Source organism: Oncorhynchus gorbuscha, linkage group LG01 (genome assembly GCF_021184085.1).
Source record: "Oncorhynchus gorbuscha isolate QuinsamMale2020 ecotype Even-year linkage group LG01, OgorEven_v1.0, whole genome shotgun sequence".
Classification (NCBI taxonomy): Eukaryota; Metazoa; Chordata; class Actinopteri; order Salmoniformes; family Salmonidae; genus Oncorhynchus; species Oncorhynchus gorbuscha.
Window position 1 is genome coordinate 33,794,992 of NC_060173.1, and position 22,297 is coordinate 33,817,288.

The 22,297-nt window shown below is 44.5% G+C and overlaps 1 protein-coding gene across 4 annotated transcripts in view; it reads right to left on the reverse strand.

Moving 5' to 3' along the window:
• Positions 1-22,297, reverse strand: part of LOC124036366 (semaphorin-4B-like) — a 103,228-nt gene that overhangs the window by 46,673 nt on the left and 34,258 nt on the right. For 2 of the 4 annotated variants that reach the window (XM_046350878.1, XM_046350870.1), the window contains exons 2-3: positions 18,018-18,281; positions 6,007-6,433 (exon numbers count right to left, since the gene is read on the reverse strand). In XM_046350878.1, coding sequence (XP_046206834.1) covers positions 6,007-6,160 — 154 coding nt within the window. In that variant the 5' untranslated portion in view covers positions 6,161-6,433; positions 18,018-18,281. The remainder of the gene's footprint in view (positions 1-6,006; positions 6,434-18,017; positions 18,282-22,297) is intronic. The other 2 variants (XM_046350897.1, XM_046350888.1) reach the window with 1 other exon arrangement.

Consider the following 22,297-nt stretch of genomic DNA (forward strand, 5'->3'; position numbering starts at 1 on the left):
ATGCTGGCTAGTGTACACACAATCTATGTGAAGAGGGTGCTGGTTGCCACAAGAGTGAACTGAAGATGTGCATATTAATGGATTGAAGATTGAGTATCATAGAGCTCAGTAGGCCAATTACAGAAAAACATAATTTTGCCTAATGAATAGCTTGGTATTCAGTAGGCAAAGAGGGGCATAACAGATTTCATGGGAACCATAGCAACATTTATTGGGAAAATAATGTAATTAAACTGCTTATTTAAACAGGGAAGTGTTTCCAAAAGCCTGCAATTTGCAAACAACGGTGCACCTCGGCAATAATTTCCCACAGGAAAATAATGTTGTCCTTCCATGATCCTGGACCAGGTCTGCTGGTCAGAGATAGCATGCTGCTGTATGCTGCTGAATGCTGCTGTTCATCCTCAATATGGTGCTCCCCCTACAATGTAAACCTGCTTTGGCATCAGGCTTTCAGGCTCAGGACCCCTGCTGCACTGCAGGGAGAGGCTGAGCATCAGCATTGTGTCATGACCTCATGTAGTCAGAGTCCGTGGTGTGGGAGGCCAGCAAGGGGCTGATCAGGCCGGCTGGCATGACTAGACCAAACAGTGTGATGGGGTATCCCATCTCACAACACAGGCTAGGAGACGAGGGAGGAAGAGGAGGAGAAAGAAGAAGGAAGAGGAGAAGGTGAAGGAGGAGAAAGAAGAAGAGGAGGGGGGGGGTGCAGCGATGACGGTGATTTCATAAGGCCTGTCCAGGGTGATTTATGAGCAGCTACCTCCCTGGTGGACTGGAGAAAGTGGCTGTCTCTCATAAACACTAGTAACATCAACATCAATGTTGTCATATTGTAATACTATGAACAAACAGATATCAGTGTGCTGCAACATCCAGACTTTTGGTAAAAGGTACAACCGCATGTTATCACTAATAAAATATGGTAAACATCAATCATATATCTCTTTTCATGGATGAGATAATAAATCAGTGTGATATCCGTGGTCCAAATGGCTAGCAGTGTGATATACAGTATGGTATCTCTGAAGGCTCTCCATACTGCAGGCCTTTTATGGGCAGTCTACATGTCTCTGCCAAGAGGCTGCGGTCTAATGGAGCATATCTAAGCACCTACAACCAGACCCCTCCCATAGCAACACAGTCCACAGCCATGGACGGCCATTTCATGCATACATAAAGAAGAGTACGGTATAGTAGTTACATTGTGCAGCTATAATTGTGCTTGGTATATTCCTTATCTCGCTTGACAAGATTGTCATTTTCAATCACTTCAACGTGAGTGGCTCAACAGGCATAACCACTGTCCTATAGGACAAGAACAAAGCACATTCTAATATACATTATGTGCTTTGTTAGTTTCAAATGAATGATGTTCTTAATTATTAGTGCTGTGGGTATGGCCCCTACATGCTGATCTCTACCGTGACTGCCTGCACTGTGTTTAACTAACAGAGGGCTGAATAGATCAACGGGGAATGAGAGACCATAGAAATCACATATAGGTGTCCCTTTAAATAGCATTCTAGCACACTAAGCTCTCCGGCACGGTCTTTCATTAAAGACAGGAACAAAAGAGGAGGGCAAAGCAGATGTAGGCTCTCCTCCGTCCTGATAGGCGCATAATGAGAACCAGACCAATGTTCACACCATAACACACACAAATCCCCTTTCATTATTCATGGGAGTTTAGTCTCGTCATTAAGGCGGAGAGAGGGAACTGAAGGGGAGGGGAGAGGAAGGCTGTCCAGGATAATGTTGCTGATTCCGGGCTGAGGAGGGACTGGGGAGGTCCAGGCTGGTCTGACTACACCACAGACATAAGGCTGGCAGGGATGTAGACTCACATATAAGCAGACAGGGCTGAGAGGCAGAGGAGGGGACGGGGGAGGGTTCTGTATGGCCCAGGTCCCTGAGGCTCACAGCATGGAATGTTGCTTTGATACAGTAAACACAGAGTGACACAGCCCTTCAGCGGGGGGCCTGGGAAATCCATCACACCGGCACTGACGTTAGCAGGCAACGGCAGCTCCCATTGGCAAGCCACTGGCAATCAGCATCCCTATTGCCATAAACATTTTGTTTTCTGTTCATGAGTGTTTGCTTACCAATTGGACACTAACATGTGCCTATTCCAATCTTTTTCCCAAATCTATATTGGTCATGTAAATGTCAGTGGGACCTCATAATTCCCCGGTCAGGTTCAGATCTGCAGCTGGTAAATAGTTAGGCCTATACGACTGTAACTGTAACTGTTTCACGAGGGGAGAGACGGTTTCTTTACTACTAAACCTCTCAAAGTTTTAAGAGCTGTGAGTCACTCCTGTAGTTAGTCATTTCCTTATGTTGACCCGTTGAGTAAAAGCATAGCTCATCAGTAGAACAGTAAGAAGTACAGTAATGTGATACTAATTACTTTGCAGCTGGTTTATTCCTAATGGATGCTACTGTAACTATTTACCCCCCCACCCTTTTTTCTTACACAAGTAAGTAGATACACAAGTAAGAAAATAGAAACTTGTCTCTACTGTATATCCATAATCTTGATAAAATGTAGGCATCTTGACATGACTGACTAGGAAAATGACTTTTTAATTTTTTTATTTTATCCCCTTTTCATGGTATCCAATTGTTAGTAGCTACTACTGTCTTGTCTCATCGCTACAACTCCCGTACGGGCTCAGTAGAGACGAAGGTCGAAAGTCATGTGTCCTCCGATACACAACCCAACCAAGCCGCACTGCTTCTTAACACAGCGCGCATCCAACCCGGAAGCCAACCGCACCAATGTGTCGGAGGAAACACCATGCACCTGGCGACCTTGGTTAGCGCGCATTGCGCCCGGCCCGCCGTAGGAGTCGCTGGTGCGCGATGAGGCAAGGATATCCCTACCGGCCAAACCCTCCCTAACACGGACGATGCTAGGCCAATTGTGCGTCGCCCCACGGACCTCCAGGTCACGGCCGGTTACAACAAAGCCTGGGCGTGAACCCAGAGTCTCTGGTGGCACTGCAGTACAGCGCCCTTAACCACTGCGCCACCCGGAAGGCCGCAGGAGAGTGACATTTTGATCTTACATGTTTTATGGTGTTCATTCAGGATGAGTGATTAACCCAAAACGCTAATTTATTTTCCAGTCCAAGGAGACGTGTGAAGGAGCTGAAACTGCCTTTTCAGTTTATGAGTGATGTTTTTTTCTGTTGTGAAACGTTCCGTCGGGGCCGTGCTGGGGCCTTTGTGGAGGCTGGCAGGTAAGAGAGATGACCTGGGACTATAGAGGTCCACCAAGGGAAAGCCAGGATGCAGGTCGGGACAGGCACAACAGGCAGGACAGGCTGGGACAGGCAGGACAGGCAGGCAAGACTCTAAGCTGAGGCCTCCGTGACCCATTTCAATCATCTCCTCTCCTGGCCTCAGAAGAGCACACATTGGCTTAATCTACTGTAGGTGTAGATAATATGACACGGCAATCTGCGCACTGTTTCTATGCCAGTAGGTGCTTAAAGACTATAGGCTGATCCTAAAAGGTGAGTCATTGGGAACAACAGTAAACTAACCCTACATGCCTGCATGTATTCTCTTGCATTACTTCTATCCCAGGTGAATAGAACTAAAGGTTTTGTTCTCTATGAAAAGTATAACCTAGGTGGATTTCTAGTACTGCCCTCTACAGAACTGGATCCATTGCCCACCAAATGGCCTGTAAGACCTGAGACCATGTGTACTGTGATGAATTGGGTTGTAAATCACATGATCAATAGTTCACACCCAATGGCATGGGAGCCATCCATACCTTTAGCATTATGTGCATACTGTCATCAACCATGGCAGATCATTGGTACGTTGACAAAATGGGCTGCATTGCAATTACATATCCTTTGCTACCAAAATCACCAATCAGGAGCCATACTGAGATCAGATAATGAGAGCACAAAGTCACAACTCCTGATCCCTATACTTCTTAGTTCAACATGCACTGCGCTGACAGAAGACTTGTTTTGAAGACATTTTTGGATATGGATGGTGTAAGTTTATCTTGCAAACGAATGATCAGCTACTACTTAAGTTAACTGTGTAAACAAACCATTAGCCGAGATAAGAGGATGGCTGCAGAAGAGCAATACCTCCCGTGTTGATGAAAACTGTGTGTGTGTGTGACATTGTCCTGAGTAAAACCGAGTGCAATGACCTGGTTCATGTTGTAACTACCTCTGACCTGCTATGACTTGACAGACCCACCCTGATGGAGCTGCCATTCATGCTCTGGGATTTAGCTGGCTTTCCTGACATTAAGTTCTAGATGTGGGGTAACACACAGAGCAACACACCCAGTCAAATGCATGGTTTGGAATCTTTTCATACTGCTAAGCCATCATGAATGTTCCTTCATGGGACTGTCATTGACAGGGAATCTGCTATGGAATGTATTGAAATGTCTTACAATGATAGAATAAGTTAATCAGCGGAAACACAAAAGCATTGAAGCAAAATGTAAAACCACTGACAGGAGCATAATTCTCCCAGTAGGTTACAGTATCAGTCATCATCTTGTAATGAGTAACAACATATCACTAATACCGTGCAGAACACGTTTTCTCTCCCTTTCAACAGGAAAACCATTAATAGTGTGTGAGGCACTGTCCTGAAATATCAGCGGCTTTCCGGGAGCACAGCAGTTAGTGATGGTGGGAAATAATCTATACAGTTACTGTACATATCGGGATATTATTTATGTTTTTACAATATATCGTATTGTCTTGTTTTGACAGTATTGCAATATTATTCTTGCGTTAGTTGGCTGCACCTGGACCAGAACTCCAGTATTTTTCCTTCATAACTTCTTCTCCATCTTCTTTTTAAACAGGGAGCCAATTTGTTTTCAGCACTTTTATTTCCATGACTGATAAAAACTCGTTCTCATGGCTCTGTCTCTTGTCTCGCTGCAGCAGACATATGGTGAGCAATATGTTTGGAACATCAAATCGCAATAAAATCACAGTATCCAATCGCAATACACATAGAATTGTGAGAATCGCAATACATATTGTATCAGGGGGGTCCCTGACAATTCCCAGCCCTAATGGCAGCTATGTAAATGCTGTGCTCTAACTCGATGTGTCCCATGGAGAACGCACTAAGCTCCTCCACAGGGCCACAGAGCTGGTTAGAGAGGAATAGCCTTGCTCCCATTCGTCTGTTTATCAACACCTTGCCAAGCATTACTGTGCATGTCAAATATCCCTCAAAGCCTTGCCTGAGCCCCAGGCCCCTCCAGGGCTCTCCTCTCCTCTCAGCAACCTGGACCATCCCAGCCACCTCCACCCCACCCCAACCTCACACAACTCCCTGCTCTCATTCATAGTTGAACAACAGTTCTGAGAGGGGAGCAGGCTGAGGCTCCCTTACACACCCGGGTCAGTGGGGAGGGCACCCAGTGAGGGTAAACACTCCGGCCTCTCTTTTTCTCTTGCTTTGTTTCTCCAACACTCAAGGAATGCTTATGTTTCTCACACTATGAACTACGACTGGTCCTGGAGAAACATAAAACCCTTTTCACGTCAGCAGTTGTCATAAAGTGCTTATACAGAAACCCAGTCTAAGACCCCAGAGAGAAAGCAATGCATACGGTATGTTGAAGCACGGTGGCTAGGAAAAAGAAAGCCTGGAACCTAGGAAGAAACCTAGAGAGGAGCCAGGCTCTGAGGGATGTGCTGGGTGGAGATTATAAGAGTACATGGCCATTAAGGCCGTATCATTCTTCAAGATGCTCAAACATTCATAGATGACCAGCAGGGTCAAATAATAATCACAGTGGTTATAGAGGGTGCAACAGGTCAGCACCACAGGAGTAAATGTCAGTTTGCTTTTCATAGCCGAGCATTCATAGGTTGAGACAGTAGGTGCGGTAGAGAGAGAGAGAAAGAGAAAGAGCGAGAGAGAGAGAGAGAGAGGGTCAAAACAGCAGGTCCGGGACAGTCAGGAAGGAAGGCGATGGATGACACTTACTGTAAGTGAAGCTGAGTCGTGGAGTGACATCGTCCTCGGTGGCAGCTGCTTGGACAAAGGCGTAGGCCAGTAGGAGAAGGAATGCCGGGACACAGAGCTGGGCCATGCTTATTGTCCACATAGCTCCTCTCCTCACGACTGCCAGCCAACTCATACGGTTTTGTCTTTCACGATTTTAGGGAATTCATGAAGAGTGTCTTCTTCTCCCCTGTGTATATTTCCTCTCCCTCTCTTCCTGTAGGTCTGGGCTCCCTGAATGGGAGACTGGTGCTCTGTTGTAAAAGTGAAGCCGGGCAGCTCCTCTGGGGCTACAGATGACTCTGGGCTTGGACTGATGACCTTTCACCTCACAACGAGCCTTCCAGGATGGACAGCCGCCTCCAATCAGCCTCGATGCACTCAAACCACCCCAGGGCTCAGCTGAGATCTGCACACATGAACAAAAGAACATTCATTCACATTGGCGTACAGACAGTGCAACACAACTCACATGATTCTTCTCTTTATCATGGAACATTGGTTTGGAAAAACACTCCATTCACGCACACGTCTCAGGTCTAACAAAGGGTTTAGCCATAAGGCTACTAGCTACATTGGAGTTACTTTAGGCTGAGTGCACCTCCCCATGTTTGTATTTGTTGGGCATAACTGGATGGACGTAGATTCATTCCACAGCCTGTAGCCATGTCGGTCTGTTTTCAACTGGGCAGAGAGCATACTTTACCTGGACCAACAAAAACACATCATCTGTTCACGTAACAGGCCCATCAGATCATATTTGACATACTGAGACAAACAGAGTTGAGACAAATACTCTCCTCTCTATGGGGCTCTGACCTTTTCAGTACATGTTAATATCATAATATCACTCAGCATGTATGGGCATTCAGGTTTTGTTTCTAATGGTAAACAAATATAATACACAAAGAGAGATGACTTGGTAATGATTCACAAAATACTAAGCCATATATTAGCTCTTCCCGAAGGCATGCATTTCTGTGTGCATAAGGTACTGAGTGAGGTCAGGCTAACTGGATGGTTTCTACTACTGACAAAAAAAAACCTCAAGCTCCGAAAAGTGTTATCACCATGCGTATTAGTGCTGGTTGTTTGCCTGAGTGGTGCATAAATGCAACCAGAGTAGACTATTTCTTGGAAACATTTGTTGCTGTGGGTTCTAGTCCAAGACAAAGAAAAGGCATGTCCCTATCAGACATCAGCTCATATTGCAGTGATGGTCAGAGGCACTGTGCACCTGAGGCACTGTCCAAGCATTGAGATTTGATCATGTCACACCAAATCAAATCAAATTGTATTGAGTTGTATACAGGGTTAGCAGATGTTAATGAGAGTGTAGCGAAATGCTTATGCTTCTAGTTCCGACCGTGCAGTAATATCTAACAAGTAATCTAAGAATTTCACAATAACTACCTTATACACACAAGTGTAAAGGAATGAATAAGAATATGTACATAAAAATATATATGGATGAGCGATGGCAGAACGGCATTTAATTATTAAAGTGGCTAGAGATTGAGTCAGTATGTTGGCAGCAGCCACTCAATGTTAGTGATGGCTGTTTAACAGTCTGTTGGCCTTGAGATAGAAGCTGTTTTTCATAATCTCGGTCCCAGATTTGATGCACCTGTACTGACCTCACCTTCTGGATGATAGCGGGGTGCAGTGGCTCGGGTGGCTGTTGTCCTTGATGATCTTTTTGGCCTTACTGTGACATCGGGTGGTGTAGGTGTCCTGGAGGGCAGGTAGTTTGCCCCCGGTGATGCGTTGTGCAGACCTAACTACTCTTTGGACAAGCCTTACGGTTGTGGGCGGAGCAGTTGCCGTACCAGGCGGTGATACAGCCCGACAGGATGCTCTCGATTGTACATCTGTAAAAGTTTTTGGACAAGCCTTGGTGACAAGCCAAATTTCTTCAGCCTCCTGAGGTTGAAGAGGCACTGTTGCGCCTTATTCACCATGCTGTCTGTGTGGGTGGACCATTTCAGTTTGTCCGTGATGTGTATGCGGAGAAACTTAAAACTTTCCACCTTCTCCACTACTGTCACGTCGATGTGGATAGGGTGGTGCTACCTCTGCTGTTTCCTGAAGTCCACAATCATCTCCTTTGTTTTGTTGATGTTGAGTGTGAGGTTATTTCCCTGACAGCACACTCAGAGGGCCCTCACCTCCTCCCTGTAGGCCGTCTCGTCATTGTTGGTAATCAAGCTGTGGTGTCGTCTGCAAACTTGCTGATTGAGTTGGAGGCGTGCATGGCCACACGGACATTGGTGAACAGGGAGTACAAGAGCGGGCTGAGAACGCACCCTTGTGGGGCACCAGTGTTGAGGATCAGCAGGGTCGAGATGATGTTTCCTACTCTCACCACCTGGGGGTGGCCCGTCAGAAAGTCCAGGACCCCCAGGGCGGTGTCGAGACCCAGGATCTCGAGCTTAATGACTAGTTTGGAGGGTACTATGGTGTTAAATGCTGAGCTGTAATCAATGAATAGCATTCTTAAATAGGTATTCCTCTTGTCCAGATGGATTAGGGCAGTGTGCAGTGTGATTGCGATTGCATCGTCTGTGGACCTATTGGGGAGGTAATTGGAGTGGGTCTAGGGTGTCAGGTAGGGTGGAGGTGATATGATCCTTGACTAGTCCTTCAAAGCACTTCATGATGACGGAAGTGAGTGCTACTGGGCGGTAGTAGTTTAGCTCAGTTACCTTAGCTTTCTTGGGAACAGGAACAATGGTGGCCCTCTTGAAGCATGTGGAAATAGCAGACTGGGATAGGGATTGATTGTCCGTTAACACACCAGCCAGCTGGTCTGTGCATGCTCTGAGGACGAGGCTAGGGATGCCGTCTGGGCCGGCATTCTTGCGAGGGTTAACACTTTAAATGTTTTACTCACATTGGCTGCAGTGAAGGAGAGCCCACAGGTTTTGGTAGCGGGTCGTGTTAATGGCACTGTATTGTCCTCAAAGTGAGCAATAGACACAATGGTCTATTTTTTTAATCGACCAGTTTTTAAAATTACGATTCTACAAGGGGTTAGAGAGAAATATAGCTGGGTTGGAGTTTTGAAAATGCATACATATTTTTGCATTTTTACAGTTGAGTGATTTAGTTGGGTAGTAAAATAGACATAAATTAAAAACAGGAGACAGGACACCTTCCACAGTGTTGATACCTGGAGTAAAACATGTATCCTGTCTCATCCAGATGCTCCTGATGAATTCCTTGTATAGTCAATGAGGTGCTCTGCGGCTCCCAGGTGGTGGTGAGACATTCTTAACCTGAGGGGCTTTCTGACATTTGATACATTTTGATCATCTGTTATTCAGTACCACTTGTAAACAAAACCTCTTCACAGCTTTAATGACCGCAGTTTAACATAAAGACGATGACAAATGCCACATGCAGAAAAGAACCTCATAACTTAATTCGCTGTAGTTATAGTCATGGTGTCAGTCCTATTCCAAAATAAACGTTCTTTGAGATTCAAGCAAAAGATTCCCCTGTGGGAATCTCAAGTGCATGATCACAGGTGTGCAGTAAAATAACCCCATTTTATATTTCCCTCTTGATTGAGCTTAGTCTCTGAATCTGTATTCTGCCTCTGACTGCCATTCACCTGTTCCACATAGACAGATGCTTGGGCCTTAGACTGGCATCAGGTACATTATTGACTGGGAATCTTGAATATAAACCAAAAATAACTTTACTCATTTTTTATATTGACTGGCCGACGTCAAGTGTAACTCAATCTCCTAGAGTATTGGTAGTATTTAAAGGGCTGGCCCTTGTGGCTACGGAGCTGTAATGGAGACCACTCTAGTGTGCTGCTGTGTAGGCCTAGACATAATTGGGATACTGTTCACATTACATTCTGTGACCGTAGAGGTCTTGCCCTTTGCCATACTCTCAATTTCAGTGGTTCACTTTACTTTTATAATGCTCTTAAACAGCTGCTTTGTGGGTTTTTTCATGATGATTTCATATATCATATTGACAAGCTGTGGGCATACAAGGTAGTTTGTGTCCACAAAAGCTGTACTGTATGTAAACCCTAAATTGCTGATGCTATGTATTGGCCAATTGTAACAATGTGCGCTGAGAGTCAGGAAGCGAGTTCAGGGAGTGTTTTAATAAATAAACGGAACATAATGCAAAACAAGAAACTCGAACAGCACACAGACATGAAACAGAAACAATGACGCCTTGGGAAGGAACTGAAGGGAGTGACATATATAGGGAAGGTAATCAGGACAGTGATGGAGTCCAGGTGAATCTGATGACACGCAGGTGCACTTAATGGCAACAGGTGTGCGCCATAAGGAGCAGCCTGGTGACCTAGAAGGTGGAGAGGGAGCACACGTGACACCAATGAGAGGCTTTGAAGCCACCGGATGGGAATATTGGCACTCCCTAGAAGAAGCAGTCCTCCATGAATGAATGAATGAATGAAATTCTACAGTTTTTCAATTAGCTGAAAGGCCAAAAATACATGCATTTATGTATTTTGTTGTTGTAGTGGGAACAGTAACATACTTTCAGAAAATGTTACTTTAAGGAAAATGTTTTGATATATTTTTGAATGCTACATTTTTATGTTTAAATCATCTAATATAATGTTAAAGTATACATTAAGGTATCTGCAATATAATAAAGATGGCAAAAACAAAATGTAGACATTAATAAATTAATTTCAATAGCTTCAAAAATAATATATTTTACAACGGTGAGGGAGTGTCACGATGGGGTGAGGTTGCTTCAAAACAGTGCCCCAGGTATTCATCTAGTTTATATATAAATCATTGAATGTCCACTCATGGTCTTGGCAAGCACATTAAAGATATAATAAAAAATTGATGCAATAAATGTATCACTCACTAGTCACTTTAAACAATGCCACTTTATATGTTTACATACCCTACATTACTCATCTCATATGTATATACTGTATTCTATACCATCTACTGCATCTTGCCTATGCTACATGGCCATTGCTCATCCATATATTTATATGTACATTCTTATTCATTCCTTTACACTTGTGTGTATAAGGAAGGTAGTGTTTGTGAAATTGTTAGATTATTTGTTAGATATTTACTGCACGGTTGGAACTAGAAGCACAAGCATTTTGTGCACTCACATTAATATCTGCTAACCATGTGTATGTGACCAATAGCATTTGATTTGATTTGAAATTCTAAAGAGCCAAAAAAGAGAAGCGTCAGAGAGTTGTGACGGTCTGCTTGGCTACACTGTAACTGTAGCTCCTGCCAAGTGCCCCTGTCCTTTGTGTGGACTGTTGCGTGCTACAGACAGGGCCATGGTGAGGGCCACATCAGCAGGGGAGACAGCGGCAAGCATCATTAGCCTTCTTTGTGAGAAGCAAATTGGAGTCAAGTCCATCTGACCAATGAGCAGCTGCTGCTCCTCTAATCCTTCTGTTGTGTGACAGGCAGAAGTAGAGACCTACACTACACTACTGGCCCACATGTATCAGTCGGAGTTTTGCTGAGGCACACCAACAGTTGAACTTTATGGGAATAAGAGAAGGAGGTCCGCTCTGACAGCATAGAGATTGCAACTCTGTACTTCTCTCTCCAGTATGGTTTGAATATACTGTATTGTCTCATCTCTTTCACAGAAAACACCATATAATTTGCTCTGGTCAAGATACCACGGACCATAGCAAACACATATGATACATCTGAATAAAGGATTTCTGCGGTTTCTTTTTGACTCCCTTTTCATTCAGATACAATCAGGTTGGAGCAAACCTTTCTGCTACTGTAGCAAACTTCAAGGTTGTGGAAAAGTGCTGCGAGTTAGTTTCCCATTCAGGTTGGAATAACATATTTGGCATGTCTCCTTTTGACACAATGTAGGGAAAATAATATATCTTAGCGGAAACTAAAACAGAAGTGAAAAACATTCACACACTTCACTTTCCAGACGGAACAAAAAGAGACATTCATTCTCCTTCCTCTCTATGCAGATGATGTCATGGTTCATTGCTGAGGTGGTAAGTGAGCAGGTCTACATTTTCTACTAGGCTACAAGTTATCCAAAAGATGCTTTCCTTCCAATTCATCACCAGCCTATCTTCTGCATGAGTACTAGCGGAGTCAATCACCACCTTCCGGAGACACCTGAAACCCCACCTCTTTAAGGAATACCTAGGATAGGATAAAGTAATCCTTCTCACCCCCTCCCCCCTTAAAATATTTAGATGCACTATTGTAAAGTGGTTGTTCCACTGGATGTCATAAGGTGAATGCACCAATTTGTAAGTCGCTCTGGATAAGAGCGTCTGCTAAATGACTTAAATGTAATGTAATGTAATGTACTAGTAATGGTTTTGACGGTCCGGTCAATGCAATTGATTAGAACTGAGCGATTATCCGAATAAGTTGTTGTTGTTGTGGTTATTAAACAACTAATTGACAGACGTCGGTGCATTGACTTAAATTCCATTTAGTTCTGTTTTTTTGTGCGCCCAGAGTGTCATTTCTCTAGAGAGAAATCAAATAATTCACTAGATAAATCATGTCAAGAACTATGTGAGACGCTGGGCTAAAGGAAGTTGTAGATTTCATTAAGCAAATATTCAACCTAGAAACGTGGTAATGCAATACAATGACCATAATCCATTGAGCTTGTTCTATCCAGCTCGGACAGAGATGGATAAACCTTTTAGCCTGCTACATTACAAGCTCACCACACCGTTCTGGCATTGCAAAATAGATTTACACATACATGTTATTCAATCATTTCACCCACACTGCTCGCGCGCGTCTGCATAGCCAGGCGCTAAAATAGAACTTGATTCTATTTCTGACGCTTGACACGCTGCATTTGTATTTAGGAGCATATACCCACATGGGTGATTGAAAGATGAACTGAGGTTCACACTCCAGTCCAGTTGGTGGTGGTAATGCACCTTGAAGTTGGTTGCCAACTGCCATATAAAGTCCAAAGAAGAAGAAGAATCCTGAAAGAGAGATTACTAGCAATGAACTCGGTTGACCCTTTTATCTGTGTATTAATTGTTGGCGTACAGTATCTTGTGCATTTCTGGTAAAATAACAACCCAGGACAAATTATCTAGCAACAAAAAGCTAGCTAGCTAAATTGCCATGAATGTTTAATGCTTTTCGATCTGTCCCCAAATGAATATAGTTAGTTCAGAGTTCGTTTTGATATTTCAACCTGCGTGTCCTGATCGCGTCGGTGGACAATATCAACCTTCGCGAGAGGGTCTGGTCAGTATGTTAGGTTAGATACACACAGACCGCATGTGAGAGGAATGTAGACAACACAATGAGGAAAGAGAGGGATAGAGACTATTCGTGAATGTATGCCTTATCTACTTTGAAGAACTAGTAAAATTATTTAGTCAGACAGCTCTAGAGGCATACTAGTAACACTAAAGACAATATGGGGAGCACAGAGATAACTTTGTCTAGCTGGCTGGCTGCTACTGCCTGATCAGAGATGAGATGATGACTAAGGAATTTAAAAAATATTAAATTATAAAATTACTTTTAAAAGTGATACACAAAAAATATGTTTTTTCTTTCATAGAAATTTCCTATTTTTCTATTGATGTCTACCCAATATGGATCTGAAAGAGACATTGGAATATTTTGGCAATTTAATGTGCACTATTTTTGGCATTGGAATATTTGCATTTATGTTAAAAAAAATACAAAGAAATACAAAAACAAAAAAATTGAAAAGGGGATATATTTTTGACAATTATAGAACGGAAACAAAAAACACTAATCGCTCATTAAACCCATTAAACTAACTGGATTTTCCCAGTCACCATCAGAGTCACTCTACTGGCCTGCCTAGTTACTGCCAGAGTCACTCTACTGGCCTTCCTAGTTACTGCCAGAGTCACTCTACTGGCCTTCCTAGTTACTGCCAGAGTCACTCTACTGGCCTTCCTAGTTACTGCCAGAGTCACTCTACTGGCCTGCCTAGTTACTGCCAGAGTCACTCTACTGGCCTTCCTAGTTACTGCCAGAGTCACTCTACTGGCCTTCCTAGTTACTGCCAGAGTCACTCTACTGGCCTTCCTAGTTACTGCCAGAGTCACTCTACTGGCCTGCCTAGTTACTGCCAGAGTCACTCTACTGGCCTTCCTAGTTACTGCCAGAGTCACTCTACTGGCCTGCCTAGTTACTGCCAGAGTTACTCTACTGGCCTGCCTAGGTACTGCCGAAGTCACTCTACTGGCCTGCCTAGTTACTGCCAGAGTCACTCTACTGGCCTTCCTAGTTACTGCCAGAGTCACTCTACTGGCCTGCCTAGTTACTGCCAGAGTCACTCTACTGGCCTGCCTAGCAACTGCCAGAGTCACTCTACTGGCCTTCCTAGTTACTGCCAGAGTCACTCTACTGGCCTGCCTAGTTACTGCCAGAGTCACTCTACTGGCCTTCCTAGCAACTGCCAGAGTCACTCTACTGGCCTTCCTAGTTACTGCCAGAGTCACTCTACTGGCCTGCCTAGTTACTGCCAGAGTCACTCTACTGGCCTGCCTAGGTACTGCCGAAGTCACTCTACTGGCCTTCCAACATGATCTCAGAGAATTTTGGTGAGGCGACGGGTTAGCTAACATACTAAGTCGTTGCAAAGTAGCTAAAAAGTAGTAATGATTTGCAAAGTTGCTAATTAGCACCACCTTCTGTTATTGACTTAAAGCTGTGACCAAATGCATATATAAATGGGAGCTATAGATCTGTCATTCTCATTGAAAGCAAGTCTAAGCAACGGTAGATCTGTTCTACACGTGCTTCTACACCTGCATTGCTTGCTGTTTGGGGTTTTAGGCTGGGTTTCTGTACAGCACTTGCTGATGTACGACGGGCTATATAAATACATTTGATTTGATTTGATTCTATATGTGCTATTTCTATGCTTCTCTTGCTTAAGTTTAGATTTAGCGTCTTTTACTTTCAGTTTTGAACAGCAGCTTCAAACAGCTGAAAATACAATCATTTTGGTTATGGGAATTAAATTTCACAGCGGTTTAAATGGTTCAAAGATTCTCTGTGGTCCTTCTGTAGCTCAGTTGGTTGGCGCTTGTATAGTGGGTTGATCCCGGGACCACCCATTAGAATTTGCACACATGACTGTAAGTCGCTTTGGATAAAAGCGTCTGCTAAATGGCATATATTATATATTATTACATTATATTTGCTTGTTTTGTCACAAACGGAATTTAGTTGAAAAATTGCAACCAGGAAATGGCGGGATGATTTCTGCATAGTGCATCTTTATGAAACCTTCTGTCGTATGCAACCATACCAAACATATCACACTAATTTTAATTTCCCAGATTTACATTTACTATGTTACGTCTAGTCTTAGAGACCAAGCTGGGCCTTCCTAGTTACTGTCAGAGTCACCCTACTGGCCTTTCTTCCCCTGCCCAGTTACTGCTATAGTCCTATCCTGGGAGAAACCAAAGCATGTGAGAACTGATTCATTCACAAGGCTGAGATAAAAATAAAACCAAGGCCCATAGCAGCAATCCAATAGGGATGAGTGCTTATAGGGAGGCTCAGCTGCATCATACAGTGACGTGCCACTGTGCCAGGGAGCCACCATGGAGTTCTTCATGGAATTGTTTACGGAAACATCATTTTCCCATTGTACTGTTACAGGGAGCTGGAGAAGTGGTTGAATGACAGGAGTTTATTCAAGGCAGAGCAAAGTCTTGAGGTAATCTAGACACATTAACTCAACATTAAAAGAGTATAGCTATGACAAGTTCAGAGCAGGATAAACTGCTGCAATGTTATCTTTCCCATTATGCAATGTTTATCCCATTATGCATTATGCAATGTTATCTTTACGGAAATTATTTTGCATAGAGGGGTCTGACGTAAAAGAGGTATAATTCCCAATACTCAGGATCAGTCATATCCTGCATATCCTCCAGTTCCTGTTGTAAACCCTGGTGTACTGTATATCACTGTATTGCAAAGTCAGTCAAAGGATAGTTCTAGATATAAACATGTGGGACTCATAAATAGCGGTGCTTGTAGTCCTACTAGTTAAACAGGTGCTATGTCTATCAGGTTTGCAATTCGAGCAGCACGGGAGGGGTCAAGGCTTCCTGAATTCCACTGTGGTAGTGTTGACTGGAAAAGTGTTGACTGATATAAATAGCTATGGTCCCCCTTGCTATGCCCATCATCTATACACACACACACCTGTAAACACAAGCAATTGCCACCTGCGTCACACACAAACTGGACACCATCTGGACAGCCTGGGTCACATGCTCCCAGATGTGTCCTTTGGCCTGTGTTGGCCCCTGCAGTACTCTGCTCTAGTAAAGCAGGTTCAGATGGGATGTGTTAAGGAGCAGATGTGATGTGGGAAGTGGAGGAGGTGATGTGTGACAGGGATGATGTGATGTGTGACGGGTATGATGTGATGTGTGACGGGGAGGATGTGTCATCTGTCAAGTGGGGCTTAAATGGAAGATCGGGGACGCAGACACATGCTATGGACCCTGGGCCTGACGCATTGGCCATCAGGCTAGGAGGCCAGGGGAGCAGTGTTGACACAGTCCTACAGTTATTTCACAACCAGCCCACAGATCTAAAGATACCACAGCTGAGGAAGATAAGGAGCTGCAGAAGCACTTCCGAGCAAAGCTGCAGAGCGCCAGTATCGGAGCCATAGTAACTAACTGACAACGCAATTTAGGAATTTCAACAGAGAGGGAGATATCATCACATTATCCTCTGGAGACTACTTCCATTCCACTGCAGCACATCATCGTTGCTGTTGAGATGACCCTCTATAGTTTCGTTAGTGAATGGGAACTCTGCAGCCAGCCAGTCTGTGTGATGAGGTAACCGAGGGGCCTGGAGTGGTCACATCTCTTTGCCCATTTCAATGTCTACTCCCTATGCCCAGCTTAGCGTAGTTAATGGTTCATTACATTAGTTCATGTAAATATGTTATTTCAAAATCTTATTAAACTATTGATCAGAGATGGGGACATTCTGAATTGCAGGTTTTTGGGAGTGTAAGATTCATCAAGCTGTCTTACGACACTGTCTTTGTAAGGTTCTGTATTTATTTTCTTAGTCAACCTTGTGTTCTGTTTCTTTTTGTTAATGAACGTAACCCTGTCTTTCATTTTTGTTAATTCATTTCACCTGTTAGTTTCTCACCTGGTCTCATCAGCTCCTTACTTAGTTCAGTTCATTCTGTTTGTGCCTTTGTAAGGTATTGTTCGTTTTGACTCTACTAAGCCTTTTCCTAGCTCGTTTGTGAGAACCAGTTAAAGCCTTCAGTCCTAGTTTTGATTCACCTACCTGTTTGCCTAAGTGTGTATGACTATTGCCTGCCTGTGACCACGATTCCTGCCTTCTGCGAATTCACAATAAACACCTGCTGCTCTCTGCGTGTGAATCTATACCTTTTTCTCCCTGAGTATTCATTACAGTATACCTCACCTAAAAACGGAATGGATTCAGCGGAGCTACAGCGACGCCTAACCCAGCAAGAGGAGCGTATGGAGGAAATCTGCCATCTACTCCGGCATCCTATCCCTACTCCTCCGATGCTAGGTATCGTAACCCATAGCCCTCCTTCATTCATATCCATGCCTGGAAAATATGACGGTTCACCTGGGAAATGTCAGGGATTTCTGATGCAATGCAGCAAATACATTGAGCACAACCCCACTAACTTTGCCACCCACAAGAGCATGGTGGATTTTGCTGTCTCTACCCACAGGCAAAACCCTGGATCTATATGGCCCCCGCCATATAGACTGCCAACAGCACAGAACTCGGATCCGAGACCCATTTTCACACCCTGGAATGACTCGGTCACTCTCCTTCCGGTCGTCCTATAGGAGACCTCATCATAGAACTTCAACAAGGACGCAATTCAGCTGCTGAGTATGCCCTCGAGTTCCACACCATGGCTGCAGGGAGTGGATGTAGTGAGGCTGCTTTACTTACCGTCTACCGATGAGGGCTCAACAGGGAACGTCAGGCGGAGCTGGCCTGTAGAGGTGTGACCTTCAGGATTTAAATCCATACATTCGTCTGTCCATCTCCATCGACCACCTCATCGCCGACCGCTGAAGATCTCTGCCACCCAGGAACACCAAACCTTCTCTTTCCATGATCCCGTCCGAGTCTTTCAGAGCACATGCAGTTGGACCATGCTCCTCTCCCGTGTATCGAACATCAAAGGCGGATCCAAGAAGGGCTCTGCCTATACTGTGGAGGGAAAGATCATCTACTCAGCCATTGCCCTGTTCGTTCCCACAGAGAGATAAGGGTCCCTCCATTGCCATGCAGGTAGGAGTGTCCTTATTTCTAAACATATCCCAGAAGCAATTCTCCGTCCCAGTATTGATAACCGTGAAGGGGGTTACTAAGTACATAGAGGGCTTGATAGATTTAGGAGCACCAGGTAATTTTATCGATCACCAGCTAGTACAAGAGTCTGACATTGATCTAACACATGTCACCCCTCCCTTAAGGATTAACACCCTGGACGGACAGCCATTGGGCACGGTTTCATTATGCACTTGACACAGAGCTCCACCCTCCAGATTGGAGTCTTCCACACCGAAACCATGGAACTCTCATCCCCTAAACAGCCACTCATCCTCGGACACCCCTGGCTTTGTTGTCATGACCCTGCCATCTCGTGGCGACAAGGTCAACTACTGTCCTGGTCTTCTACCTGCTTCTACAGTTGTCTCAGCGTACCCTGCAGAGCCACCACCATTGAGGACTCTGCAGTGCCACACAGTATACCATCTGAATACACCCAGTACAGCAAAATCAAGGACTCCACTCTCCCACCACATCACCCAGGGGACTGTGCTATTGACTTACTCCCTGGAGCGTCCCCACCGAAGGGCTGTGTTTACCCCCCATCTATCCCGGAAAATGAAGCAATGGAGAACTACATTGATGAATCGCTCAAACGGTTTCCTTCCTCTTCCCCGGCTGTGTCCAACTTCTTCGTTGGAAAAAAGGATGGTGGTCTCCATCCACGTATTGATTACCATTCCCCAAATGACGTCATGGTCAAGAACCGTTTCCCTCTTCCTCTGATTCCAGTGACCCTTGAGCAAGTGGGCCACACCAGCATCTATACAAAACTCGACCTGTGAAGTGCCTATAACCTTGACCGTATACGTGAAGGCGGCAAATGGAAGACTGCCTTTATCACTGCACGAGGGCACTACGAATACCTGGTCATGCCTTACTAAAGCCCCTGCTGTCTTCCAATCCTTTATGAACAAGGTTTTCCGGGATATGATCAACCTCTTTCTCATCGTCTACATTGATGACATCCTGATTTACTCCCTGAAGGAACACGTGCAAAAGGTTCTTCAACAGCTCCTTGACCATAACCTTTATGTGAAGACTGAAAAGAGCACCTTCAAAGCAACCTTGGTAAACTTCCTCCGTTTCGTACTGACACCTGGAGGGGTCAGCATGGATGAGAACAAAGTCAACACCGTCAGTAACTGGCGCAAACCCACCACCAGTAACTTCTTTGTGACAGGAGGCAGTATTTTCACGGCCGGATGAAAAGCGTGTCCAAAGTAAATAACCTGCTACTCAGACCCAGAAGCTAAGATATGCATATTATTAGTAGATTTGTAGAAAACACTCTGAAGTTTCTAAACCTGTTTGAATCATGTCTGTGAGTATAACATAACTCTTTTGGACAAACTGTTCAGAGAGGTCACTCTCTTTTCAATGGGTTTTCATTGGGAATTTTTTTACCCCTTTTTCTCCCCAATTTCGTGGTATCCAATTGTAGCTACTATCATGCGTCCTCCGATACACAACCGCACTGCTTCTTAACACAGCGCGCATCCAACCCGGAAGCCGTACAGCGCCCTTAACCACTGCGCCACCCAGGAGGCCGGGGAATCCAGATTTCTAATCTACTTTCCTGCAGTTCCTATCGCTTCCACTGGATGTCAACAGTCTTTAGAAATTGGTTGAGGTTTTCTCTTTGAGAAATAAAGAAGTAATGAGGCTCGAGGGAAGTGTACTTTTTGTTAGAGGCGTGTGACCTGAAAGCACGTTCCACTTTGTTTTCCTCTGTTATTGAACACAATATATCCAGTCTTAAATTTTATCGATTAATTACGTAAAAAAATACCTAAATTTGTATTACAAAAGTAGTTTAAAATGTTTGGACAATGCTTACAGGTAACTTTTGAGATATTTTGTAGTCACGTTGCGCAAGGTGTTTTTCTGGATCCAACACGCCAAATAAATGGACATTTTGGATATATATCGACGGAATTAATCGAACAAAAGGACCATTTGTGATGTTTATGGGACATATTGGAGTGCCAACAGAAGAAGTTCGTCAAAGGTAAGGCATGAATTCTATTTTTATTTCTGCGTTTTGCGTCGCGCCTGTTTACAGATAATAGGTTTGCTTTCGAAATATGCTTTTGGCTCTCTTTGTTTAATGTGTGATTTCTGGGTAATTTATTTGAATTTGGCGCTATCCTCAGATAATAGCATAGTTTGCTTCTCCAACTACTGCTGCACAATTGTAACAACTTGCACCTCCAAAGTAGGAGCCATACTCTCTCAGCGGGTGGGAACACATCCCAAATCACATCCCTGTGCCTTCTTCTCCAGGAAGTTATTCCCCGCTGAGAGGCAATAAAATGTGGGGGAATAAAACTCCTCGCGATCAAGCTGGCCCTTGAGGAGTGGCACCACTGGTTGGAGGGCACACAACATCCCAGATTATCGTAATCTGGATTATATCAGAGGGGCCAAGAGGTTAAACTCCAGACAAGCCCGCTGGGCTCTCGTTCACACGCTTCCATTTTCATGTTACTTACATCCCTGGAAAGAAAAACGTAAATGCTGTGATGCTCTCCCCCACCAGTTTGACCTTTCGACCAGTAAATCAGACCCTGCACCCATTCTTCTTTCCTCTTGCATTATGGAACTGGTACAGTGGGAGGTTCACTCTGCCATGCAAGAACCCAGCTGCTCCTGAGACACCGGCTGGGAGGAGTTACGTACCAGCAGCTGTTAGACCCCAACCGATGCAATGGTGTCACACGTCCTTGGGGTCAGGGCATTACACGAACCACTGAACTTCTAGCCCGTACATTTTGGTGGTCCTCACTGGCATCCGACGTAAGGGATTACGTACTCTCATATCCAGTCTGCGCCCAAACCAAAAGCCCTCGTCATCTACCTTCCGGTAAGCTTCAACCTTTGCCAAATCCTCACAGACCCTGGTCCCATATAGCTGTTGACTTCATCACAGACCTTCCTGAATCCTCTAGCAACACAACCATCCTTGTCATAGTTGACCGTTTTTCAAAAATGTGTCATCTGGTTCCTCTTCCTAATTTTCCTTAACGACATGGAATTGTCTGAGTGTATGTTCCAGCAGGTGTGCTGTCTGTATAGGATTCCGGAGGACATAGTCTCCGACCGCAGGCCACAGTTTGTCTCCCGGGGGTGGCGAGCATTCTGTGACCGACTGGGGGTCGCCCTCAGCCTCTCCTCTGGGTACCATCCCCAGACCAACGGGCAGACAGAATGCCTGAAACAAGAAATAGGGAAGTACCTCCGCCAACAATGTTCTGCCTCTCCACATGACTGGAGTCGGTATATGGCCTGGGCCGAATACGCTCAGAACTCACTCATTCCTTAATCCTTCTGTTTTACTCCGTTTCAGTGTGTCCTTGGTTACCAACCCCCCATGTTTCCCTGTGAGGCGGAGCCTGGTACTGTACAGCTGTCGACGACTGGTTTCGTATGGTTCTGTATTTATTTTCTTAGTAAACCTTGTGTTCTTGAACATAGCCCTGTTTTTCAGGTGCAATAAAACCTTCTGCACTCTGTGTGTGAATCTACACTTTAGTCTTACCACAGGAACTTCTGACCCATGGTCAGTAGCTGATCATTTCATCACTGCTGACTGGATGAAATGCCTACTTTGTTAGGAGGATATCAGAAGCTCTGTGAGCTCAGCTCATTGATAGATTATTGTAATATGTGGATGAGAATATTTAATCACCTCTGTCTTTGAAACCTACGCAGCAAACTGCCTAAATAAACCAGCTCTTAGTAATGAATATATTTGAAATGGTATTCCATTTCCCATCTGTGGTAAATATCCATAACAGATGTGGAGCCAGCAGAAGCACCTAGCTGGCTGATGAAATGTAAAGTAGCTGTCTCTGTCTGTAGCCTGCGATCACTATCATGGCTGATTCTAT